Genomic DNA, 27,663 nt, shown 5'->3' on the forward strand with positions numbered 1-27,663 from the left:
TCACTCTGTTATCACTCTATTATCACTCTGTTATCACTCTGTTATCACTCTGTTATCACTCTGTTATCACCTGTTATCACTCTGTTATCACTCTGTTATCACTCTGTTATCACTCTGTTATCACTCTGTTATCACTCTATTATCACTCTGTTATCACTCTGTTATCACTCTGTTATCACTCTATTATCACTCTGTTATCACTCTGTTATCACTCTGTTATCACTCTGTTATCACTCTGTTATCACTCTATTATCACTCTATTATCACTCTGTTATCACTCTGTTATCACTCTGTTATCACTCTGTTATCACTCTATTATCACTCTGTTATCACTCTATTATCACTCTGTTATCACTCTATTATCACTCTGTTATCACTCTGTTATCACTCTGTTATCACTCTGTTATCACTCTGTTATCACTCTGTTATCACTCTGTTATCACTCTATTATCACTCTGTTATCACTCTGTTATCACTCTGTTATCACTCTATTATCACTCTGTTATCACTCTGTTATCACTCTGTTATCACTCTGTTATCACTCTGTTATCACTCTGTTATCACTCTGTTATCACTCTGTTATCACTCTATTATCACTCTGTTATCACTCTATTATCACTCTGTTATCACTCTGTTATCACTCTGTTATCACTCTGTTATCACTCTGTTATCACTCTGTTATCACTCTGTTATCACTCTGTTATCACTCTGTTATCACTCTGTTATCACTCTGTTATCACTCTGTTATCTCTGTTATCACTCTGTTATCACTCTGTTATCACTATTATCACTCTATTATCACTCTGTTATCACTCTATTATCACTCTGTTATCACTCTATTATCACTCTGTTATCACTCTGTTATCACTCTGTTATCACTCTGTTATCACTCTGTTATCACTCTATTATCACTCTGTTATCACTCTGTTATCACTCTGTTATCACTCTATTATCACTCTGTTATCACTCTGTTATCACTCTGTTATCACTCTGTTATCACTCTGTTATCACTCTGTATTATCACTCTGTTATCACTCTGTTATCACTCTGTTATCACTCTGTTATCACTCTGTTATCACTCTGTTATCACTCTGTTATCACTCTGTTATCACTCTGTTATCACTCTATTATCACTCTGTTATCACTCTGTTATCACTCTGTTATCACTCTGCTATCACTCTGTTATCACTCTGTTATCACTCTGTTATCACTCTGTTATCACTCTATTATCACTCTGTTATCACTCTGTTATCACTCTGTTATCACTCTATTATCACTCTATTATCACTCTGTTATCACTCTGCTATCACTCTGTTATCACTCTGTTATCACTCTGTTATCACTCTGTTATCACTCTGTTATCACTCTGTTATCACTCTGTTATCACTCTGTTATCACTCTGTTATCACTCTATTATCACTCTATTATCACTCTGCTATCACTCTGTTATCACTCTGTTATCACTCTGTTATCACTCTGTTATCACTCTGTTATCACTCTGTTATCACTCTGTTATCACTCTGTTATCACTCTGTTATCACTCTGTTATCATCACTCTGTTATCACTCTGTTATCACTCTGTTATCACTCTGTTATCACTCTGTTATCACTCTGTTATCACTCTGTTATCACTCTGTTATCACTCTGTTATCACTCTGTTATCACTCTGTTATCACTCTGTTATCACTCTGTTATCACTCTGTTATCACTCTATTATCACTCTGTTATCACTCTGTTATCACTCTGTTATCACTCTGTTATCACTCTGTTATCACTCTGTTATCACTCTGTTATCACTCTGTTATCACTGTTATCACTCTGTTATCACTCTGTTATCACTCTGTTATCACTCTGTTATCACTCTGTTATCACTCTATTATCACTCTGTTATCACTCTGTTATCACTCTATTATCACTCTGTTATCACTCTGTTATCACTCTATTATCACTCTGTTATCACTCTGTTATCACTCTATTATCACTCTGTTATCACTCTGTTATCACTCTGTTATCACTCTGTTATCACTCTGTTATCACTCTGTTATCACTCTGTTATCACTCTGTTATCACTCTGTTATCACTCTGTTATCACTCTGTTATCACTCTGTTATCACTCTGTTATCACTCTGTTATCACTCTGTTATCACTCTGTTATCACTCTGTTATCACTCTGTTATCACTCTGTTATCACTCTGTTATCACTCTGTTATCACTCTGTTATCACTCTGTTATCACTCTGTTATCACTCTGTTATCACTCTGTTATCACTCTGTTATCACTCTGTTATCACTCTGTTATCACTCTATTATCACTCTGTTATCACTCTGTTATCACTCTGTTATCACTCTGTTATCACTCTGTTATCACTCTGTTATCACTCTGTTATCACTCTGTTATCACTCTGTTATCACTCTGTTATCACTCTGTTATCACTCTGTTATCACTCTGTTATCACTCTGTTATCACTCTGTTATCACTCTGTTATCACTCTGTTATCACTCTGTTATCACTCTGTTATCACTCTGTTATCACTCTGCTATCACTCTGTTATCACTCTGTTATCACTCTGTTATCACTCTGTTATCACTATATCACTCTGTTATCACTCTGTTATCACTCTGCTATCACTCTGTTATCACTCTGTTATCACTCTGTTATCACTCTGTTATCACTCTGTTATCACTCTATTATCACCTGTTATCACCTGTTATCACTCTGTTATCACTCTGTTATCACTCTGTTATCACTCTTATCACTCTGTTATCACTCTGTTATCACTCTGTTATCACTCTGTTATCACTCTGTTATCACTCTGTTATCACTCTATTATCACTCTGTTATCACTCTGTTATCACTCTGTTATCACTCTGTTATCACTCTGTTATCACTCTGTTATCACTCTGTTATCACTGTTATCACTCTGTTATCACTCTGTTATCACTCTGTTATCACTCTGTTATCACTCTGTTATCACTCTGTTATCACTCTGTTATCACTCTATTATCACTCTGTTATCACTCTATTATCACTCTGTTATCACTCTGTTATCACTCTGTTATCACTCTGTTATCACTCTGTTATCACTCTGCTATCACTCTGTTATCACTCTGTTATCACTCTGTTATCACTCTGTTATCACTCTGTTATCACTCTGTTATCACTCAGTTATCACTCTGTTATCACTCTGTTATCACTCTGTTATCACTCTGTTATCACTCTGCTATCACTCTGTTATCACTCTGTTATCACTCTGTTATCACTCTGTTATCACTCTGTTATCACTCTGTTATCACTCTGTTATCACTCTATCCTGTTATCACTCTGTTATCACTCTGTTATCACTCTGTTATCACTCTGTTATCACTCTGTTATCACTCTGTTATCACTCTGTTATCACTCTGTTATCACTCTGTATCACTCTGTTATCACTCTGTTATCACTCTGTTATCACTCTGTTATCACTCTGTTATCACTCTGTTATCACTCTATTATCACTCTGTTATCACTCTGTTATCACTCTGTTATCACTCTGTTATCACTCTATTATCACTCTGTTATCACTCTGTTATCACTCTGTTATCACTCTGTTATCACTCTGTTATCACTCTGTTATCACTCTGTTATCACTCTGTTATCACTCTATTATCACTCTGTTATCACTCTGTTATCACTCTATTATCACTCTGTTATCACTCTGTTATCACTCTGTTATCACTCTGTTATCACTCTATTATCACTCTATTATCACTCTGTTATCACTCTATTATCACTCTGTTATCACTGTTATCTCTGTTATCACTCTGTTATCACTCTGTTATCACTCTGTTATCACTCTGTTATCACTCTGTTATCACTCTGTTATCACTCTGTTATCACTCTGTTATCACTCTGTTATCACTCTGTTATCACTCTGTTATCACTCTATTATCACTCTGTTATCACTCTGTTATCACTCTGTTATCACTCTATTATCACTCTATTATCACTCTGTTATCACTCTGTTATCACTCTGTTATCACTCTATTATCACTGTTATCTCTGTTATCACTCTGTTATCACTCTGTTATCACTCTATTATCACTCTGTTATCACTCTGTTATCACTCTGTTATCACTCTGTTATCACTCTGTTATCACTCTATTATCACTCTGTTATCACTCTGTTATCACTCTGTTATCACTCTGTTATCACTCTGTTATCACTCTGTTATCACTCTGTTATCACTCTATTATCACTCTGTTATCACTCTGTTATCACTCTGTTATCACTCTGTTATCACTGTTATCACTCATTATCACTCTGTTATCACTCTGTTATCACTCTATTATCACTCTGTTATCACTCTGTTATCACTCTGTTATCACTCTGTTATCACTCTGTTATCACTCTGTTATCACTCTGTTATCACTCTATTATCACTCTGTTATCACTCTGTTATCACTCTGTTATCACTCTGTTATCACTCTGTTATCACTCTGTTATCACTCTATTATCACTCTGTTATCACTCTATTATCACTCTGTTATCACTCTATTATCACTCTGTTATCACTCTGTTATCACTCTGTTATCACTGTTATCACTCTGTTATCACTATTATCACTCTGTTATCACTCTGTTATCACTCTATTATCACTCTGTTATCACTCTATTATCACTCTGTTATCACTCTGTTATCACTCTGTTATCACTCTGTTATCACTCTATTATCACTCTGTTATCACTCTATTATCACTCTGTTATCACTCTGTTATCACTCTGTTATCACTCTGTTATCACTCTGTTATCACTCTATTATCACTCTGTTATCACTCTGTTATCACTCTGTTATCACTCTGTTATCACTCTGTTATCACTCTGTTATCACTCTGTTATCACTCTGTTATCACTCTGTTATCACTCTGTTATCACTCTGCTATCACTCTATTATCACTCTGTTATCACTCTGTTATCACTCTGTTATCACTCTATTATCACTCTGTTATCACTCTATTATCACTCTGTTATCACTCTGTTATCACTCTGTTATCACTCTGTTATCACTGTTATCACTCTATTATCACTCTGTTATCACTCTGTTATCACTCTGTTATCACTCTGTTATCACTCTGTTATCACTCTGTTATCACTCTGTTATCACTCTGTTATCACTCTGTTATCACTCTGTTATCACTCTATTATCACTCTGTTATCACTCTGTTATCACTCTATTATCACTCTGTTATCACTCTGTTATCACTCTGTTATCACTCTGTTATCACTCTGTTATCACTCTGTTATCACTCTGTTATCACTCTATTATCACTCTGTTATCACTCTATTATCACTCTGTTATCACTCTGTTATCACTCTGTTATCACTCTATTATCACTCTGTTATCACTCTGTTATCACTCTGTTATCACTCTGTTATCACTCTGTTATCACTCTATTATCACTCTGTTATCACTCTATTATCACTCTGTTATCACTCTGTTATCACTGTTATCACTCTGTTATCACTCTGTTATCACTCTATTATCACTCTGTTATCACTCTGTTATCACTCTGTTATCACTCTGTTATCACTCTGTTATCACTCTATTATCACTCTGTTATCACTCTGTTATCACTCTGTTATCACTCTATTATCACTCTGTTATCACTCTGTTATCTCTGTTATCACTCTATTATCACTCTGTTATCACTCTATTATCACTCTGTTATCACTCTATTATCACTCTGTTATCACTCTGTTATCACTCTGTTATCACTCTGTTATCACTCTGTTATCACTCTGTTATCACTCTGTTATCACTCTGTTATCACTCTATTATCACTCTGTTATCACTCTATTATCACTCTGTTATCACTCTGTTATCACTCTGTTATCACTCTATTATCACTCTGTTATCACTCTATTATCACTCTGTTATCACTGTTATCACTCTGCTATCACTCTGTTATCACTCTATTATCACTCTATTATCACTCTGTTATCACTCTATTATCACTCTGTTATCACTCTGTTATCACTCTGTTATCACTCTATTATCACTCTGTTATCACTCTGTTATCACTCTGTTATCACTCTGTTATCACTCTGTTATCACTCTGTTATCACTCTATTATCACTCTGTTATCACTCTGTTATCACTCTGTTATCACTCTATTATCACTCTGTTATCACTCTGTTATCACTCTGTTATCACTCTGTTATCACTCTGTTATCACTCTATTATCACTCTGTTATCACTCTGTTATCACTCTGTTATCACTCTGTTATCACTCTGTTATCACTCTGTTATCACTCTGTTATCACTCTATTATCACTCTGTTATCACTCTGTTATCACTCTGTTATCACTCTGTTATCACTCTGTTATCACTCTGTTATCACTCTGTTATCACTCTATTATCACTCTGTTATCACTCTATTATCACCTGTTATCACTCTGTTATCACTCTGTTATCACCTGTTATCACTCTGTTATCACTCTGTTATCACTCTGTTATCACTCTGTTATCACTCTATTATCACTCTGTTATCACTCTGTTATCACTCTGTTATCACTGTTATCACTCTGTTATCACTCTGTTATCACTCTATTATCACTCTGTTATCACTCTGTTATCACTCTGTTATCACTCTATTATCACTCTGTTATCACTCTGTTATCACTCTGTTATCACTCTGTTATCACTCTGTTATCACTCTGTTATCACTCTGTTATCACTCTGTTATCACTCTGTTATCACTCTATTATCACTCTGTTATCACTCTGTTATCACTCTGTTATCACTCTGTTATCACTCTGTTATCACTCTATTATCACTCTGTTATCTCTGTTATCACTCTGTTATCACTCTGTTATCACTCTGTTATCACTCTGTTATCACTCTGTTATCACTCTGTTATCACTCTATTATCACTCTGTTATCACTCTGTTATCACTCTGTTATCACTGTTATCTCTGTTATCACTCTGTTATCACTCTGTTATCACTCTGTTATCACTCTGTTATCACTCTGTTATCACTCTGTTATCACTCTGTTATCACTCTGTTATCACTCTATTATCACTCTGTTATCACTCTGTTATCACTCTGTTATCACTCTGTTATCACTCTGTTATCACTCTGTTATCACTCTGTTATCACTCTATTATCACTCTGTTATCACTCTGTTATCACTCTGTTATCACTCTGTTATCACTCTGTTATCACTCTGTTATCACTCTATTATCACTCTGTTATCACTCTGTTATCACTCTGTTATCACTCTGTTATCACTCACCTGTTATCACTCTATTATCACTCTGTTATCACTCTGTTATCACTCTGTTATCACTCTATTATCACTCTGTTATCACTCTGTTATCACTCTGTTATCACTCTGTTATCACTCTGTTATCACTCTGTTATCACTCTGTTATCACTCTGTTATCACTCTGTTATCACTCTATTATCACTCTGTTATCACTCTGTTATCACTCTGTTATCACTCTGTTATCACTCTATTATCACTCTGTTATCACTCTGTTATCACTGTTATCACTCTATTATCACTCTGTTATCACTCTGTTATCACTCTATTATCACTCTGTTATCACTCTGTTATCACTCTGCTATCACTCTGTTATCACTCTATTATCACTCTGTTATCACTCTGTTATCACTCTGTTATCACTCTATTATCACTCTGTTATCACTCTATTATCACTCTGTTATCACTCTGTTATCACTGTTATCTCTGTTATCACTCTGTTATCACTCTGTTATCACTCTGTTATCACTCTATTATCACTCTGTTATCACTCTATTATCACTCTGTTATCACTCTGTTATCACTCTGTTATCACTCTGTTATCACTCTGTTATCACTGTTATCTCTGTTATCACTCTATTATCACTCTGTTATCACTCTATTATCACTCTGTTATCACTCTATTATCACTCTGTTATCACTCTATTATCACTCTGTTATCACTCTGTTATCACTCTGTTATCACTCTGTTATCACTCTGTTATCACTCTGTTATCACTCTGTTATCACTCTGTTATCACTCTGTTATCACTCTGTTATCACTCTGTTATCACTCTGTTATCACTCTGTTATCACTCTGTTATCACTCTGTTATCACTCTGTTATCACTCTGTTATCACTCTGTTATCACTCTGTTATCACTCTGTTATCACTCTGTTATCACTCTGTTATCACTCTATTATCACTCTGTTATCACTCTGTTATCACTCTGTTATCACTCTGTTATCACTCTGTTATCACTCTGTTATCACTCTGTTATCACTCTGTTATCACTCTGTTATCACTCTGTTATCACTCTATTATCACTCTATTATCACTCTGTTATCACTCTATTATCACTCTGTTATCACTCTGTTATCACTCTATTATCACTCTGTTATCACTCTGTTATCACTCTATTATCACTCTGTTATCACTCTGTTATCACTCTGTTATCACTCTGTTATCACTCTGTTATCACTCTGTTATCACTCTGTTATCACTCTGTTATCACTCTATTATCACTCTGTTATCACTCTGTTATCACTCTGTTATCACTCTGTTATCACTCTGTTATCACTCTGTTATCACTCTGTTATCACTCTGTTATCACTCTGTTATCACTCTATCACTCTGTTATCACTCTGCTATCACTCTGTTATCACTCTGTTATCACTCTGTTATCACTCTGTTATCACTCTGTTATCACTCTGTTATCACTCTGTTATCACTCTGTTATCACTCTATTATCACTCTGTTATCACTCTGTTATCACTCTGTTATCACTCTGTTATCACTCTGTTATCACTCTGTTATCACTCTGTTATCACTCTGTTATCACTCTGTTATCACTCTGTTATCACTCTGTTATCACTCTGTTATCACTCTGTTATCACTCTGTTATCACTCTGTTATCACTCTATTATCACTCTGTTATCACTCTGTTATCACTCTGTTATCACTCTATTATCACTCTGTTATCACTCTGTTATCACTCTATTATCACTCTGTTATCACTATTATCACTCTGTTATCACTCTTATCACTCTGTTATCACTCTGTTATCACTCTGTTATCACTCTGTTATCACTCTGTTATCACTCTGTTATGACCTAGATATCACTGTGTTATCACTCTGCTATCACTCTCTTATCACCTGTTATCACTCTGTTATCACCTGTTATCACTCTGTTATCACTCTGTTATCACTCTATTATCACTCTGTTATCACTCTGTTATCACTCTGTTATCACTCTGTTATCACTCTGTTATCACTCTGTTATCACTCTATTATCACTCTTTATCACTCTGTTATCACTCTGTTATCACTCTATTATCACTCTGTTATCACTCTATTATCACTCTGTTATCACTCTATTATCACTCTGTTATCACTCTGTTATCACTGTTATCACTCTGTTATCACTCTATTATCACTCTGTTATCACTCTGTTATCACTCTATTATCACTCTGTTATCACTCTGTTATCACTCTGTTATCACTCTGTTATCACTCTGTTATCACTCTGTTATCACTCTGTTATCACTCTGTTATCACTCTGTTATCACTCTGTTATCACTCTGTTATCACTCTGTTATCACTCTGTTATCACTCTATTATCACTCTGTTATCACTCTGTTATCACTCTGTTATCACTGTTATCACTCTGTTATCACTCTGTTATCACTCTGTTATCACTCTGTTATCACTCTGTTATCACTCTGTTATCACTCTGTTATCACTCTGTTATCACTCTGTTATCACTCTGTTATCACTCTGTTATCACTCTGTTATCACTGTATCACTCTGTTATCACTCTGTTATCACTCTGTTATCACTCTGTTACTCTGCTATCACTCTGTTATCACTCTGTTATCACTCTGTTATCACTCTGCTATCACTCTGTTATCACTCTGTTATCACTCTGTTATCACTCTGTTATCACTGTTATCACTCTGTTATCACTCTATTATCACTCTGTTATCACTCTATTATCACTGTATTATCACTCTGTTATCACTCTTATCACTCTGTTATCACCTGTTATCACCTGTTATCACTCTGTTATCACTATCACTCTGTTATCACTGTTATCATCACCTGTTATCACTCTCCTGTTATCACTCTGTTATCACCTGTTATCACTCTGTTATCACCTGTTATCACTCTGTTAATCTCATTTTGTATCACTTTATTATCAGGTTATTAAAACATGTTCTCCCGCCATGAGAACCTCAGCTGAGCCTCCACAACAAGCCTCCGTCTCAGGAGCATCTCCTCAGCACAGCTCCTGTGTGTGTTTACGTACTCATGGAGGGCTGGCTGCTGGTCTCGTGCTCCTGCTCGTCTTCCTCGATGCAGGAGGTGATGAAGGAGCCTTCAGCAGCAGGAGAGGAGGTGAGGTTCTGACTGCAGGAGGAGAGAGGGTTATAAGATGGTGGTTCTGACCCAGACCAGGACCTGTGTGTGTCGTACCTGTACATGTGCAGGTTGAGCGGCCCCAGCCTGCTGAATGAAGAAGGTCCTGATGTTGTGGGGTCAGAGGTCACCCCTCCTCCTTTAAAAGGGGTGGAGTGGTCGAAGACCGAGACGGCGATGGAGGCCCTCGTTCTGGCCCCTGAACCACGAGAAGCATTCGAGGATTACGCAACAATCCATAGAGAAGGATTCACACTTTCCAAATGATGGATTTAAATTCAACATTATAATATAATATATATTTATAATAAATAACAGACTTCCTCTGTTCCTTTTTAGATAAACTAACGTTGGTCAGACGGGCACAGCTCAGTGTAGCTAGCATCTACGTCATCGCAATACATTATAATATATAGAATATACGTAATCTACAGAATATATAATATACAGAATATATGTAATCTATATAATATACATATTATACGTATGAAACTGTTGAAGCTTTTATTTTGAAAAGCGTCACCTCTGCCCTTCAGGTAGTGGACGGCTCGGTCGCTGATGGCTGCGTCACTGGGCTTGATGTCCAGGAACGGCTTGTTGCCCATGCCCATCGACACCATCTCCTTCAGACGCAGCTCTACGAGGAGGAGGGGTCAGGAGGTGAGGAGACCACGAGGAGGAGTCAGGAGATGAAGAAGGAGATAATGAGGAGCCAGGAGGTGAGGAGACCCTGAGGAGGACCTGGTCTACCTTTGTTCCTGGTGGCCTGGGTCCACAGGATCTGGGCGATGCCGCTGGTCCAGCTGTGCTTCACCTCCAGCGTGGCGGCCTGCAGGGTGAAGGTCTGGTTCTTGGAGGTCCTCCTTCTGAACCAGATCTCAAAGCGCAGCCCGGTGTCCCCGGCGGACTCTGTCAGACCCACGTCTGCTGTCTGGAGGACACAGAAGAGGTCTCAGGGGGGTCTGTGGAGGTGGACTGGGTCTGCTGGTCTCACCTTGAAGGAGTGCTTGTAGATGAAGATGTCCAGACCCCCCTCCATCTTCCTGGGTTTACTGAAGAGGACCAGCTCCTCAAACAGGAAGAGCTGGCGCTGACATTTCCTCCTGCCGGACCAGACAGTGAACTCATCCTGACGGATCAGCTGACCCTGCTCCTTCAGGTTCACCTGGAGACCATGAAGACCAGAGACAGTGGAGACCAGAGACAATGAAGACCAGAGACAATAAAGACCAGAGACAATGAAGACCAGAGACAATGAAGACCAGAGACAATAAAGACCAGAGACAATGGAGACCAGAGACAATAAAGACCAGAGACAATGAAGACCAGAGACAATGAAGACCAGAGACAATAAAGACCAGAGACAATGGAGACCAGAGACAATAAAGACCAGAGACAATGGAGACCAGAGACAATAAAGACCAGAGACAATGAAGACCAGAGACAATAAAGACCAGAGACAATGGAGACCAGAGACAATAAAGACCAGAGACAATAAAGACCAGACAATGAAGACCAGAGACAATAAAGACCAGAGACAGTGAAGACCAGAGACAATAAAGACCAGAGACAATGAAGACCAGAGACAATGAAGACCAGAGACAATAAAGACCAGAGACAATGAAGACCAGAGACAATGAAGACCAGAGACAATGAAGACCAGAGACAATAAAGACCAGAGACAATGGAGACCAGAGACAATAAAGACCAGAGACAATAAAGACCAGAGACAATAAAGACCAGAGACAATGGAGACCAGAGACAATAAAGACCAGAGACAGTGAAGACCAGAGACAATAAAGACCAGAGACAATAAAGACCAGAGACAATGGAGACCAGAGACAATAAAGACCAGAGACAATGGAGACCAGAGACAATAAAGACCAGAGACAATCAAGACCAGAGACAATAAAGACCAGAGACAATGAAGACCAGAGACAATGAAGACCAGAGACAATAAAGACCAGAGACAATGGAGACCAGAGACAATAAAGACCAGAGACAATAAAGACCAGACAATGAAGACCAGAGACAGTGAAGACCAGAGACAATAAAGACCAGAGACAATGAAGACGTCTCACTGATTGATGAAGAGGAGGAAGGTCAAACTTACATCACACTCTCGGATGGCGTCCATTGCCAGCAGGTCGTTGCCGTGGCGAAGCTGGAACTTGACCATGTTGGTGGCGTCCTGCAGAGCGGCAAGCTCCGCCTCCTGAGCCCCGCCCACCTCCTGAGCCCCGCCCACCTCCTTGATGAGGTCAGTGAGCAGCAGAGCGTATTTACTCATCCTCTGGACCGGCTTCAACAGGTAGGACGACAGGTCCATCTTATCACCCAGCTCCAGCTGCTTCCTCTGGGGGTCAAAGGTCACAGTGAGTCAGAGGTCACAGGGAGTCAGAGGTCACGGGGAGTCAGAGGTCACGGGGAGTCAGAGGTCACAGTGAGTCAGGGGTCACTGTGAGTCAGAGGTCACAGTGAGTCAGAGGTCACGGGGAGTCAGAGGTCACAGTGAGTCAGAGGTCACTGTGAGTCAGAGGTCACTGTGAGTCAGAGGTCACAGTGAGTCAGAGGTCACAGTGAGTCAGAGGTCACTGTGAGTCAGAGGTCACAGTGAGTCAGAGGTCACGGGGAGTCAGAGGTCACAGTGAGTCAGAGGTCACTGTGAGTCAGAGGTCACTGTGAGTCAGAGGTCACAGTGAGTCAGAGGTCACAGTGAGTCAGAGGTCACTGAGAGTCAGAGGTCACGGGGAGTCAGAGGTCACAGTGAGTCAGAGGTCACTGTGAGTCAGAGGTCACTGTGAGTCAGAGGTCACTGTGAGTCAGAGGTCACAGTGAGTCAGAGGTCACTGAGAGTCAGAGGTCACGGGGAGTCAGAGGTCACAGTGAGTCAGAGGTCACGGGGAGTCAGAGGTCACGGGGAGTCAGAGGTCACGGGGAGTCAGAGGTCACGGTGAGTCAGAGGTCACGGTGAGTCAGAGGTCACGGGGAGTCAGAGGTCACAGTGAGTCAGAGGTCACGGGGAGTCAGAGGTCACGGGGAGTCAGAGGTCACGGGGAGTCAGAGGTTACAGTGAGTTAGAGGTCACGGGGAGTCAGAGGTCACGGGGAGTCAGAGGTCACAGTGAGTCAGAGTCACGGGGAGTCAGAGGTCACGGGGAGTCAGAGGTCACGGGGAGTCAGCGGTCACTGTGTCAGAGGTCACGGGGAGTCAGAGGTTACGGGGAGTCAGAGGTCACGGGGAGTCAGAGGTTACAGTGAGTCAGAGGTCACAGGGAGTCAGAGGTCACGGGGAGTCAGAGGTCACAGGGAGTCAGAGGTCACGGGGAGTCAGAGGTTACAGTGAGTCAGAGGTCACGGGGAGTCAGAGGTCACGGTGAGTCAGAGGTTACAGTGAGTCAGAGGTTACAGTGAGTCAGAGGTCACGGGGAGTCAGAGGTCACGGGGAGTCAGAGGTTACAGTGAGTCAGAGGTCACAGAGTCAGAGGTCACAGTGAGTCAGAGGTCACGGGGAGTCAGAGGTTACGGGGAGTCAGAGGTCACGGGGAGTCAGAGGTCACGGGGAGTCAGAGGTCACAGTGAGTCAGAGGTCACGGTGAGTCAGAGGTCACGGGGAGTCAGAGGTCACAGGGAGTCAGAGGTCACTGTGAGTCAGAGGTCACTGTGAGTCAGAGGTCACGGTGAGTCAGGGGTCACTGTGAGTCAGGGGTCACTGTGAGTCAGAGGTCACAGTGAGTCAGAGGTCACGGGGAGTCAGAGGTCACAGTGAGTCAGGGGTCACTGTGAGTCAGAGGTCACTGTGAGTCAGAGGTCACTGTGAGTCAGAGATCACAGTGAGTCAGAGGTCACTGAGAGTCAGAGGTCACGGGGAGTCAGAGGTCACGGGGAGTCAGAGGTCACAGGGAGTCAGAGGTCACGGGGAGTCAGAGGTCACGGGGAGTCAGAGGTTACAGTGAGTCAGAGGTCACTGTGAGTCAGAGGTTACAGTGAGTCAGAGGTCACAGGGAGTCAGAGGTCACAGTGAGTCAGAGGTCACGGGGAGTCAGAGGTCACAGGGAGTCAGAGGTTACAGTGAGTCAGAGGTCACAGGGAGTCAGAGGTCACAGTGAGTCAGAGGTCACGGGGAGTCAGAGGTCACAGGGAGTCAGAGGTCACAGTGAGTCAGAGGTCACGGGGAGTCAGAGGTCACAGGGAGTCAGAGGTTACAGTGAGTCAGAGGTCACGGGGAGTCAGAGGTCAAAGGTCATTGTGTCTTGCGTTATGTGGACTTCGTGGTGCATTCAGGGGTTCCTGAGGAGCCAGTAAAGTGGAGGTGCTGCCCTCTGAAGGTTAGAGCTCACCCTGAAGAAGGAGTTCCCGTGGTTGGCCAGCAGGGCGTCAGACTTTGGTTTGTTCTTGCTGTACAGAGCGTACAGACCGAATTGCTCCTTCTGTTGACACAACAACAACAACATCATTCACCCAGGTCAGATACGCCTTCATGGGGACGTCCACTATCCGATAACATCACAACAACAATATGAATACTTTATAGGAAGCTTTTAGTACCAAGAACAACATAATATTAAATGAGATGAGAGTCTGATGGTAAATGTAGTCCACTGAACAAGAACTACATGAGTGAGTCTCTCTCTCTCTCTCTCTCTCAAAACAAAAATGTGCACACACTAATCAATTTCCTCTCAGGACTGGCCAAACTGGCAATTTGGAAATCCAGGAAAAACCGCGTCAGAGGTGCAGGGTCAGAAGACGCAAGTCTGATGCTGACGGGGCTCCTGACCGCTCGGCTCAGGGGGGAGTTTGGTTTTTACAAACTAACAAATAAAACAGAACTGTTTGTGACATGTTGGCGCTAAAGGACGTCCTGTGTTCAGTTAGAGGAGACGCTCTGTTTCTGAACTTATGAGGTGTTGTTCCTTACTAATGTTTTCTTGTTGATGTTTGTTTATTCGTATTTGCATTATTTAGTTTTGTAATTTTTTGATGAACAGTATAACTGTAACCTGAATGAATGGAAAATAAAGACACCTAGACAATCAATCAATCAATCAATCAATCTCTCTCTCTGTCTCTGTCTCTCTCTCTCTCTCTGGAGGGAGCTGCTCACGATCGAGAGCGTGGTGAGGGCAAATGTTTGGTAATCTTTCTCAAACTTTTCACATGTTGTCTTTCATATTTCACTGTGTGATTGAGTTGTTGTGTTTCTAGTGTCTGATTGTTGGTTTATTTTGGGGTTTATTGGTGTTTTGTGGAGATAACCGTGTTTCTGGTGTGAGATGGCGTCCTCTGAGACGCCGTCTCCGGGTCTTGGCGTCCGGATCGAGTCCGACGCAAGTACCCGGGTAGAGGAGGTTCTCCTGGCGGTGGGAGATGTTGTCGGACACGAGAACACCCCCGACGCCTCCAGGTTGAACCGAGGGCTGCTGGTGTTTTTTACGGAGGAGCGGTGTGTGTCCGCTGATATGCAGCGGCGTCACGCTGAGCGGCGTGTACCTGCAGGTGTCCCGCTGGCGGTGCCCACCACCCGGGTCACCGTGTCCGAGGTCCCGCGTTCATACTCGACTCCGTGTTGGAGCGCGAGCTGCAGTTCTTCGAAGGCGGCGGCTTCAACGATCGGTCTGGGGTGCAGACACCCCAAACTGAAACACGTAAAGTCCTTCGGAGGCAGGTGTGAATGTTTCTGTTTCTGAACTGTCCTGTCTCAGACGCTGGAGATCTCCTTCAATCAGAGGCTGAAGCACTACATGCTCAGCACTACATGCTGTATGCTAGCCATGGTGATGATATTTACATTTTGTGTAGCACTGGCAAAGAGGTAAAGAGCTGTCCTGTGACGCCCGGAGGCAAAGCGGCGGGATGAGGGCGGATGCTATGATTGTAGCATTTTGTTTTAGGTGTGGGGAGAGGGGGGCAAAGCATCGCGAGCTGTCCTCAAGGGGGTAGATGAAAAATTAGCAAGCCACGGGAGGGCGCGCTGGGCTGCCGCGAGGCGGGCGGAGAAAGTGGGCGCGGAGGCTCCGCCCAGTGGGAGGGCACTGAGGAGGGGCAGAGCGCAGTCACACACGGGGAACAGAGTTGATTCAGCTGAAGGAAATATTAAATAATATGTGAGGAGATTTCAGCTGTTCAGGATACTGGAGGAAAACAGGAGGAGAGGAAGTGTGGAGGAGGAAGGGGACAAGGAAAAAGAGGCACTGAGAGGAGAAGAGGAGGAAGCAAAAGCAGGCAGGGCAGAGCACAGCAAGGCTGGAGGAGGAGAGGGAGAGGCCTGTGTGGTGGAGGAGGAGATGGAGGAGAGGAGAGGCCTGTGGTGGAGGAGGATGGAGGAGAGGAGGCCTGTGTGGAGGAGGAGGAGAGGAGAGGCCTGTGTGGTGGAGGAGGAGGTGGAGGAGAGAGGAGAGGCCTGTGGTGGAGGAGGAGGGAGAGAGGAGAGGCCTGTGGTGGAGGAGGAGGTGGAGGAGAGAGGAGGCCTGTGTGGTGGAGGAGGAGGTGGAGAGAGGAGAGGCCTGTGGTGGAGGAGGAGATGGAGGAGAGGAGAGGCCTGTGGGGGGGAGGAGGAGGTGGAGGAGAGAGAGGCCTGTGGTGGAGGAGGAGGTGGAGGAGAGAGGAGAGGCCTGTGTGGTGGAGGAGGAGGTGGAGGAGAGGAGAGGCCTGTGATGTGGAGGAGGAGGTGGAGGAGAGAGGAGAGGCCTGTGTGGTGGAGGAGATGGAGGAGAGAGGAGAGGCCTGTGTGGTGGAGGAGGAGGTGGAGGAGAGAGGAGAGGCCTGTGTGGTGGAGGAGGAGGTGGAGGAGAGAGGAGAGGCCTGTGATGTGGAGGAGGAGGTGGAGGAGAGAGGAGAGGCCTGTGATGTGGAGGAGGAGATGGAGGAGAGTGGGGAGGCCTGTGATGCGGAGGAGGAGATGGAGGATGAGACAGACTCTGACTCTGCCTCTGCCTCTGCCTCTGCCACCGGGTCCCAGGCTTACGATGGAGATCTCTACAAGCTTGAGGACATAAATAGCTTTCTGGATGAGAACTTTGGGCAATCTGTCGATGTTCTAGAGCATTTTCCAGATGCAAGCAAATTTATGAAAAGTGTTTTGTCCATACAGAAGGAGGTTGGTGTGGAGACGTTAGACGAGAAGAAGCGCTACCGTCTTAAAAAATACATGACTGCTATCAGGAAGCAGTTGAAGCAGAAGAAAGGCTCCAAAAAGAGGAGAACTAAGTGAAGCGGTCATGAATGTGCTGCACTTGAGTTTTCTGTTACTGTTGACTGTCTACATCACGTTTCCTCTTCATATTTCAATGCACAAGGTGAGGGTTGGTTCTTTGAACATTAACGGTGGAAGGGGCCGAGAGAAAAGAGCGGTCACTGAAGAAATGATAAAACAGAAAAGACTTGACATTGTTTTCCTGCAGGAAACACATAGTGACCAACATAATGAGACAGACTGGGGCTTGTGGTGGAGGGGCCAGTATGTCTCATGGGACCAACCTGTCTGCAGGTGTAGCCGTTCTGTTCACACCTGGGCTGGATGTCAGCATCATCTCCTCCACAGAGATGGTGAAAGGAAGAGCTCTGGTGGTCAGAGCCACCATACAGAGCGTTCCTTTTGTATTTATTAACATGTATGCTCCAAACCAGGGCTCGCACAGGACGGACGTCTTCCACCAGCTGAGAGATGTCCTGCAGCAGTGTGACCAGAACCAGTGTGTAGTGATGGGGGGGGACTGGAACTGTACCATAGATCCTCTAGTGGACAGGAGAGGAACCTCCAGTCATCTAACACCTTGTCACAGGTGATTGCAGAGTCAGGTGTAGTGGACGTCTGGAGGGTCAAACACCCCAAGGCCAGGCAGTACACGTGGGTGAAGGTGTTGGATGGAACCATCAGGGCAGCCAGGCTGGACAGGGTTTACATCTCGACGAGGTTTAGAAACCGGTTACTGTCCAGTCACATTTACCCAGTAGGCTTCACCGACCATCACTTGGTCACTGTAGATGTGCACACCGCACCAACCACCAAGGTAGCTCTTACTGGCATTTTAACATTCAGGTGCTTCAGGACAGCGTTTTCTGTCAAAAGTTTGAGGTTTTCTGGGAGATCTGGAGAGGAAGGAAGGGTGACTTTGAGTCCCTGAGTCAGTGGTGGGATGTAGGGAAGGTGCATATACGTGTCTTTGTTCAACAATACACTCGTCACTCTACAGGGAAAGTCAAAAGGCTCATTGAGGAGCTAGGAAATGAGATCAGGGATTTGGAGCACAGTCTCCTCACTCACACCAGGACAGACACACACCGGCTTCAGCAGAAGAAACAACAACTAGGTTCATTTCTACGTGAACGAGCTAAGGGAGCCTCGGTCAGGTCGAGGTTCACCAGTGTGAGGGACATGGATGCTCCTACTTCCTACTTCTTCAATCTGGAGAAGTCCGTCTCTCGGACCAAACAAATGGTTTCTCTCCGCCTCCCTGATGGTGAGATGACGACTGACCCGGTTGAGATGAGACAGCAGTAAGTTTCTACAGCGCCCTCTTCAAGAAGGAGGACAGCCACAAAGAGAGCGTTGACGAGCTGCTTCAGGACCTTCCTCAGCTGGGCCCCGAGGAGAGAGCTGCCCTCGATGCCAGCATCTCCCTGGAGGAGCTGACCGCTGCTGTGGGTCAGATGGCTGCTGGGAGAGCTCCTGCTGGACGGGCTGCCGGCAGACTTCTACAAGCACTTCTGGAAGTGTTTGGGAGCCGACCTGTGGGAGGTGCTGCAGGAGTGTTCACAGACAGGCCTGTTACCCACAACATGTCGACATGCAGTGCTGTCACTGCTACCAAAGAAAGGGACTTGTCCCTGTTGAAGAACTGGAGACCGGTGGCGCTGTTATGCACAGACTATAAACTTCTTTCCAAGGTGCTCGCCAACCGTCTGAAAAACTTTCTACAGACTATAATCCAGAGGGACCAGTCTTACTGCGTACCGGACAGATCCATCATGGACAATATTTTTCTCATGACTTATTAAGTGTTTGTAAACTGTATGATATTGATGTGGGTGTAATATCCTTAGATCAAGAAAAGGCCTTTGATCGTGTTGATCATAGTTCCCTTTTTTCCACTTTAAGGGCTTTTGGTTTTGGTGAAGGGTTTGTGTCACTTTTGGGTTTAATGTCCAGGGAGGCTTGGTGCCTGGTGAAGGTGGGGGGTGCGCTGAGCTGTCCAGTTCAGGTCCAGAGAGGTATTAGACAGGGATGTCCTATCTCTGGACAGCTCTATGCTATTGCCATTGAACCTCTTCTGAACAGACTGAGATCCCGTCTGTCAGGCCTCTTGTTACCGGGGCTACCTCATCGGCCCTCGCTCGTGGTGTCAGCATCGCTGACGATGTTAATGTGCTCGTCAAAGACCAGAGGGATGTCGATGTTCTGGGGAGCAGTTTAGTTTTGTTTGAGAGGGCATCTTCAGCAAAGGTAAACTGGGGGAAGAGCGAAGCTTTGCAGGTTGGGCAGTGGGTAGGCAAGGAAACACCAAAGCTACCAGGCAACCTCAGATGGGGAAGGCAGGGCTTGAAGGTTTTAGGTGTTTTTTTGGGAACAGAGGAGTTTCAAACACAGAACTGGGAGGGTGCTATGGAGAGAGTCTGTACTAGACTGTCGAAATGGAAATGGCTGCTACCGCAGCTCTCGTACAGGGGGAGGGTCCTAATCGTAAATAACTTGGTTGCCTCGACCCTTTGGCACCGATTTGTAGTTCTTCCTCCACCACAGGCCCTGATCCAAAGGATCCAAAAGGCAGTTGTGGATTTCTTCTGGTCCGGACTTCACTGGCTGAGAGCTGCGGTGCTGTACCTGCCGGTCCAGGGAGGAGGACAGGGCCTTGTGGACATTGCAGACGGCTCAGAGGCTACTGTACAGCTCTGGCCTGCCATGGACCGATGCTGCCTGTGTGCTGCTGAGAAAGGCTGGACGGTTAGGGTATGATAAACACCTGTTCCTGCTTCAGCCCCAGTCAGTGGATTTAACTGGCCTGACCCCGTTCTACCAGTCTGTCTTACAGGCATGGCAGGTTTTTACAGTCCACAGGAGAGCTGTGATGACACCAGGGATGTGGCTCTTTGAGGAGCCACTGTTTGGGAGCAGCTACATCTCATCCCAAGCCCTGACGTCGGTCAGCCTGAGATCTAGACTGAGAGAGGCCGGCTGTGTGAAGCTGGGTCATCTCATGAAGACCTCCATCCCTCAGCTTGCGGAGCTCAGCAGAATCCGGTCCAGCAGGCTGCTGCTCAGGCTGGTGGAGGAGGTCTGTGCTTCTACCAGAAGCCCTTAGAGCATTTGTTGAGGACCCCACTATATTCAACCAATGGGATGATGAGTGTGAGTATGTCTTCCCACCTCTGGTGGTCTGTCCTGGTTGGACAGTGGAAGGAGGAGGAGGACATCCTGCTGTCCCTGAAGACACCCCAGTTGGGGAGTTTGAGTCTCTGGGAGGAAAGCAGTGTACCAGATCTCTGTGAAGGTTTCTAACCTGCGTTCTCTGGAGGGTGTGAGGGTGTCGAAGTGGACAGGTTTTTTGGCAGGATCCTCCCGGGGGCAGTTGGCGGTCCCTGTACAAACCCCTGTAGATAAAGGACAGGAGACCTCCAGTGGAGGATTGTACATGGGGCCATAGCTACGAACCGGTATCTGGTGCACCTGGATCCGGGCTCAGGAGGCGGCTGTCCTTTCTGCTCTCAGACAGAAACGATCCACCACTTGTTTGTGGAGTGCTCCAGACTGGTCAGACTTTTCAGTCGCCTGCAGGCATGGTATCAGGGCTTAGGGGAACTTTTCTCTTTTCGCCTTTTTATTTATGGTCCGAACTATTCCCAAAAACACAAAAATGTGCACACACTAATCAATTTCCTCTCAGGACTGGCCAAACTGGCAATTTGGAAATCCAGGAAAAACCGCGTCAGAGGTTCAGGGTCAGAAGACGCAAGTCTGATGCTGACGGGGCTCCTGACCGCTCGGCTCAGGGGGGAGTTTGGTTTTTACAAACTAACAAATAAAACAGAACTGTTTGTGACATTTTGGGCGCTAAAGGACGTCCTGTGTTCAGTCAGAGGAGACGCTCTGGTTTTGAACTTATGAGTTGTTGTTCCTTACTAATGTTTTCTTGTTGATGTTTGTTTATTTGTATTTGCATTATTTAGTTTTGTAATTTTTTGATGAACAGTATAACTGTAACCTGAAATGAATGGAAAATAAAGACACCTAGACAATCAATCAATCTCTCTCTCTCTCACGTGTCTCAGGAAGCAGTGGGGGACCCTCAGCGGGTGCCTCCAGCAGGCCTCCAGCTCCCGGAGGAAGAACTGCGTGTGGAAGTCCAGAAGCTTCTCCAGGTTCCCGAAGACCACGGAGCGGTTCCCCCGGAGGCCCTGGGGCAGGTCGGGCCGCTCCATCTCGGGGGAGTAGTGCTGGAGGGCGTAGCGCAGCGAGCGCACGTACTGCCGCTCCGTGGTCACCATCTCCTCCACCAGGTGGCGCAGCTTACTGCGGAGACACCACACATCCCATAATACCCGATGCCCGGAGGGACTGGAGGAGACAAAGACCATCACCCACCTCCCTCTGGCCCGGGGGTCTGTTGGCGGGCCGCCGGGGGTCCCGATGGTCCCGGGGGCCCCGGTGGTCCAGGTGCTCTCGGGGCTGCGTGGCCCTGCCGCTGCCCAGCCGTGAGCAGCCGTCCTGGGGCCCGGCGCCCCCTCCGAGCTGCCGACCTCCAGGCCGCGGATCAGCACGCCGGTGTTCCCTCTGCGGACCGGCTCCATGAACCGGGGCGCCTCGTGGGGGCCGTCGAAGCTCTGGGTCTTCCTGAGCGGCTGCCGCCTGCCGGAGGAGGAGGAGGAGTGGAGGAGGCTGGGACTGGAGGAGCAGATCTCCTCGCGGTGCGCTTCCTCCACGGAGGCGCTGTGTAACAGACGCTGGAGGAGAGGGGCGGGGGAGGAGGAGGTGCTGTCCTCCTCTAGGGGGCAGGAGGTCTCACGGAGCCCCCAGAGTCCTGACAGCGTTCTCCTAGAGGAGGCGGAGCTCCTGCTGTGGGCGGAGTCCCGCGTCCGGAGCGCAGCCTCCATCTTCTTGTCGAACGCCTCCCTGGTCTCCTGACACTCGGCCCAGGCGGAGCTCCACTCGCGGAGGCCCCGCCCCCCCCGCAGCTCGCCCGCCGCCGCCTTCGCCTCCTGGAAGCGCTGGTCTGGGATCAGCGGGTGCCGCCGGCGGTAATCCTCCAGGCGGCCAATCACAGACCGGCATTTGTCGGGCAGCGTGCAGTCCTCCATGCTGACGGCAGCCAGCTGACGCATCCCCTCCAACGCCCAGCCGCCGGCCTGAGGGCCGTGTTACATTATCATCATCATCATCATCATTATTATCATCATCAGTATCATCATTATCATCATCATCAGTATCATCATTATTAATATCATCATTATTATTATGTGTTATATGAGTCAATATGAGCCACATCTATATTAACTAAGCAGAGTCTCATATTTATTTAACAAATATCCACTTTGTCAGCATGTTGTTAGCATGTTGTTAGCATGTTGTTGGTTAGTTAGAATGCTGTACATGTCGTTAGCATGTTGTTAGCATGTTGTTGGCTAGTTAGAATGCTGTACATGTTGTTAGCATGTTGTTGGTTAGTTAGAATGCTGTACATGTTGTTAGCATGTTGTTGGCTAGTTAGAATGCTGTACATGTTGTTAGCATGTTGTTAGCATGTTGTTGGCTAGTTAGAATGCTGTACATGTTGTTAGCATGTTGTTGGTTAGTTAGAATGCTGTACATGTCGTTAGCATGTTGTTAGCATGTTGTTGGCTAGTTAGAATGCTGTACATGTTGTTAGCATGTTGTTGGTTAGTTAGAATGCTGTACATGTTGTTAGCATGTTGTTGGCTAGTTAGAATGCTGTACATGTTGTTAGCATGTTGTTAGCATGTTGTTGGCTAGTTAGAATGCTGTACATGTTGTTAGCATGTTGTTGGCTAGTTAGAATGCTGTATGTCGTTAGCATGTTGTTAGCATGTTGTTGGCTAGTTAGAATGCTGTACATGTTGTTAGCATGTTGTTGGCTAGTTAGAATGCTGTACATGTTGTTAGCATGTTGTTAGCATGTTGTTGGCTAGTTAGAATGCTGTACATGTTGTTAGCATGTTGTTGGCTAGTTAGAATGCTGTACATGTTGTTAGCATGTTGTTGGCTAGTTAGAATGCTGTACATGTTGTTAGCATGTTGTTGGCTAGTATGTTAGCATGTTGTTGGCTAGTTAGAATGCTGTACATGTTGTTAGCATGTTGTTGGCTAGTTAGAATGCTGTACATGTTGTTAGCATGTTGTTGGCTAGTTAGAATGCTGTACATGTTGTTAGCATGTTGTTGGCATGTTGTTGGCATGTTGTTGGCTAGTTAGAATGCTGTACATGTTGTTAGCATGTTGTTAGCATGTTGTTGGCTAGTTAGAATGCTGTACATGTCGTTAGCATGTTGTTGGCTAGTTAGAATGCTGTACATGTTATTAGCATGTTGTTAGCATGTTGTTGGCTAGTTAGAATGCTATACATGTTGTTAGCATGTTGTTGGCTAGTTAGAATGCTGTACATGTTGTTAGCATGTTGTTGGCTAGTTAGAATGCTGTACATGTTGTTAGCATGTTGTTGGCTAGTTAGAATGCTGTACATGTTATTAGCATGTTGTTAGCATGTTGTTGGCTAGTTAGAATGCTATACATGTTGTTAGCATGTTGTTGGCTAGTTAGAATGCTGTACATGTTGTTAGCATGTTGTTGGCTAGTTAGAATGCTGTACATGTTGTTAGCATGTTGTTGGCTAGTTAGAATGCTGTACATGTTGTTAGCATGTTGTTGGCTAGTTAGAATGCTGTACATGTTGTTAGCATGTTGTTGGCTAGTTAGAATGCTGTTCATGTTGTTAGCATGTTGTTAGCATGTTGTTGGCTAGTTAGAATGATGTACATGTTGTTAGCATGTTGTTGGCTAGTTAGAATGCTGTACATGTTATTAGCATGTTGTTAGCATGTTGTTGGCTAGTTAGAATGCTGTACATGTTGTTAGCATGTTGTTGGCTAGTTAGAATGCTGTACATGTTGTTAGCATGTTGTTGGCTAGTTAGAATGCTGTACATGTTGTTAGCATGTTGTTGGCTAGTTAGAATGCTGTACATGTTGTTAGCATGTTGTTGGCTAGTTAGAATGCTGTACATGTCGTTAGCATGTTGTTAGCATGTTGTTGGCTAGTTAGAATGCTGTACATGTTGTTAGCATGTTGTTGGCTAGTTAGAATGCTGTACATGTTGTTAGCATGTTGTTGGCTAGTTAGAATGCTGTACATGTTGTTAGCATGTTGTTGGCTAGTTAGAATGCTGTACATGTTGTTAGCATGTTGTTGGCTAGTTAGAATGCTGTACATGTCGTTAGCATGTTGTTAGCATGTTGTTGGCTAGTTAGAATGCTGTACATGTTGTTAGCATGTTGTTGGCTAGTTAGAATGCTGTACATGTTGTTAGCATGTTGTTGGCTAGTTAGAATGCTGTACATGTTGTTAGCATGTTGTTAGCATGTTGTTGGCTAGTTAGAATGCTGTACATGTTGTTAGCATGTTGTTGGCTAGTTAGAATGCTGTACATGTTGTTAGCATGTTGTTGGCTAGTTAGAATGCTGTACATGTCGTTAGCATGTTGTTAGCATGTTGTTGGCTAATTAGAATGCTGTACATGTTGTTAGCATGTTGTTGGCTAGTTAGAATGCTGTACATGTTGTTAGCATGTTGTTGGCTAGTTAGAATGCTGTACATGTTGTTAGCATGTTGTTGGCTAGTTAGAATGCTGTACATGTTGTTAGCATGTTGTTGGCTAGTTAGAATGCTGTACATGTTGTTGGCATGTTGTTGGCTAGTTAGAATGTTGTACATGTTGTTAGCATGTTGTTGGCTAGTTAATTCAATTCAATTCAGTTTATTTGTATAGCCCAATTTCACAAATTACAAATTTGTCTCGGAGTGCTTTACAATCTGTACACATAGACATCCCTGCCCCAAAACCTCACATCGGACCAGGAAAAACTCCCAAATAACCCTTCAGGGGAAAAAGGAAGAAACCTGGAGGAGAGCAACAGAGGAGGATCCTCTCCTAGGATGGACAGATGCAATAGATGTAATGTGTACAGAAGGACAGATTTAGAGTTAAAATACATTCAATGAATATGACAGAGTGTATGAATAGTTCATAGTAGGCATATTCCACGATGGAGACCTCCACGATCCATCAGGCAGATGGCGGTGGGGAGGAGGAGTGGGCGGAGTCTCAACAGGACAGTGGCGTAGTCATGAGCAGGAATTCCACGACCCAGGCATCCATCAGGCAGATGGGATCTATGCCGTCTCATAGGGTCCGATGACCCCATGAGGCGTAAAGTCAAAAGGACTTCGGGAGAAAGCAGAGTTAGTAACGTGTGATTGAGAGATGAAAATTCATCCTTAAGGAGAGAAAAAGAGGAGATAGGTACTCAGTGCATCCTAAACGTCCCCGGCAGCTATAAGCCTATAGCAGCATATCAAGGGCTGGACCAGGTGAACCTGATTCAGCCCTAACTATAAGCTCTGTCAAAGAGAAGCTCTTAAGTCTACTCTTAAACGAGGTGACTGTGTCTGCCTCCCGGACTGAAATTGGAAGCTGGTTCCATAAAGAGGAGCTTGATAACTAAGGCTCTGGCTCATTCTACTTTTTAAGACTCTAGGAACTACAAGTAGTCCGCATTTAGTGAGCGTAGCTCTCTAGTGGGGTAATAATTTACTACAAGCTCTCTAGTGGGGTAACATGGTACTACAAGCTCTCTAGTGGGTAATATGGTACTACAAGCTCTCTAGTGGGGTAACATGGTACTACAAGCTCTCTAGTGGGTAACATGGTAAAGCTCTCTAGTGGGGTAACAAGCTCTCTAGTGGGGTAACATGGTACTACAAGCTCTCTAGTGGGGTAACATGGTACTACAAGCTCTCTAGTGGAGTAACATGGTACTACAAGCTCTCTAGTGGGGTAACATGGTACTACAAGCTCTCTAGTGGGGTAACATGGTACTACACGCTCTCTAGTGGGGTAACATGGTACTACAAGCCCTCTAGTGGGGTAACATGGTACTACAAGCTCTCTAGTGGGGTAATATGGTACTACAAGCTCTCTAGTGGGGTAACATGGTACTATAAGCTCTCTATTCAATTCAATTCAATTCAGTTTATTTGTATAGCCCAATTTCACAAATTACAAATTTGTCTCGGAGTGCTTTACAATCTGTACACATAGACATCCCTGCCCCAAAACCTCACATCGGACCAGGAAAAACTCCCAAATAACCCTTCAGGGGGAAAAAAAGGGAAGAAACCTGGAGGAGAGCAACAGAGGAGGATCCCTCTCCAGGATGGACAGATGCAATAGATGTAATGTGTACAGAAGGACAGATTTAGAGTTTAAATACATTCAATGAATATGACAGAGTGTATGAATAGTTCATAGTAGGCATATTCCACGATGGAGACTCCACGATCCATCAGGCAGATGGCGGTGGGGAGGAGGAGTGGTGAGTCTCAACAGGACAGTGGCGTAGTCATGAGCAGGAATTCCACGACCCAGACGATCCATCAGGCAGATGGGATCTATGCGTCTCATAGGGTCCGATGACCCCATGAGACGTAAAGTCAAAAGGACTTCGGGGAGAAAGCAGAGTTAGTAACGTGTGATTGAGAGATGAAAATTCATCCTTAAGGAGAGAAAAAAGAGGAGATAGGTACTCAGTGCATCCTAAACGTCCCCCGGCAGCTATAAGCCTATAGCAGCATATCAAGGGGCTGGACCAGGTGAACCTGATTCAGCCCTAACTATAAGCTCTGTCAAAGAGGAAGGTCTTAAGTCTACTCTTAAACGAGGTGACTGTGTCTGCCTCCCGGACTGAAATTGGAATGCTGTACATGTTGTTAGCATGTTGTTGGCTAGTTAGAATGCTGTACATGTTGTTAGCATGTTGTTGGCTAGTTAGAATGCTGTACATGTTATTAGCATGTTGTTGGCTAGTTAGAATGCTATACATGTTGTTAGCATGTTGTTGGCTAGTTAGAATGCTGTACATGTTGTTAGCATGTTGTTGGCTAGTTAGAATGCTGTACATGTTGTTAGCATGTTGTTAGCATGTTGTTGGCTAGTTAGAATACTGTACATGTTGTTA

General features: G+C 44.4%; 1 protein-coding gene across 1 annotated transcript in view; it reads right to left on the reverse strand.

Annotated features, from left to right (window-relative positions):
- Positions 1-27,663, reverse strand: part of plekhg4 (pleckstrin homology domain containing, family G (with RhoGef domain) member 4) — a 61,402-nt gene that overhangs the window by 2,923 nt on the left and 30,816 nt on the right. The window contains exons 13-21 of the mRNA XM_056413706.1: positions 22,001-22,761; positions 21,679-21,928; positions 14,760-14,849; positions 12,534-12,776; positions 11,415-11,585; positions 11,171-11,351; positions 10,944-11,057; positions 10,478-10,619; positions 10,311-10,411 (exon numbers count right to left, since the gene is read on the reverse strand). Of these exons, the coding sequence (XP_056269681.1) occupies positions 10,311-10,411; positions 10,478-10,619; positions 10,944-11,057; positions 11,171-11,351; positions 11,415-11,585; positions 12,534-12,776; positions 14,760-14,849; positions 21,679-21,928; positions 22,001-22,761 (2,053 nt within the window). The remainder of the gene's footprint in view (positions 1-10,310; positions 10,412-10,477; positions 10,620-10,943; positions 11,058-11,170; positions 11,352-11,414; positions 11,586-12,533; positions 12,777-14,759; positions 14,850-21,678; positions 21,929-22,000; positions 22,762-27,663) is intronic.

Source organism: Pseudoliparis swirei, chromosome 4 (assembly GCF_029220125.1).
Source record: "Pseudoliparis swirei isolate HS2019 ecotype Mariana Trench chromosome 4, NWPU_hadal_v1, whole genome shotgun sequence".
Classification (NCBI taxonomy): Eukaryota; Metazoa; Chordata; class Actinopteri; order Perciformes; family Liparidae; genus Pseudoliparis; species Pseudoliparis swirei.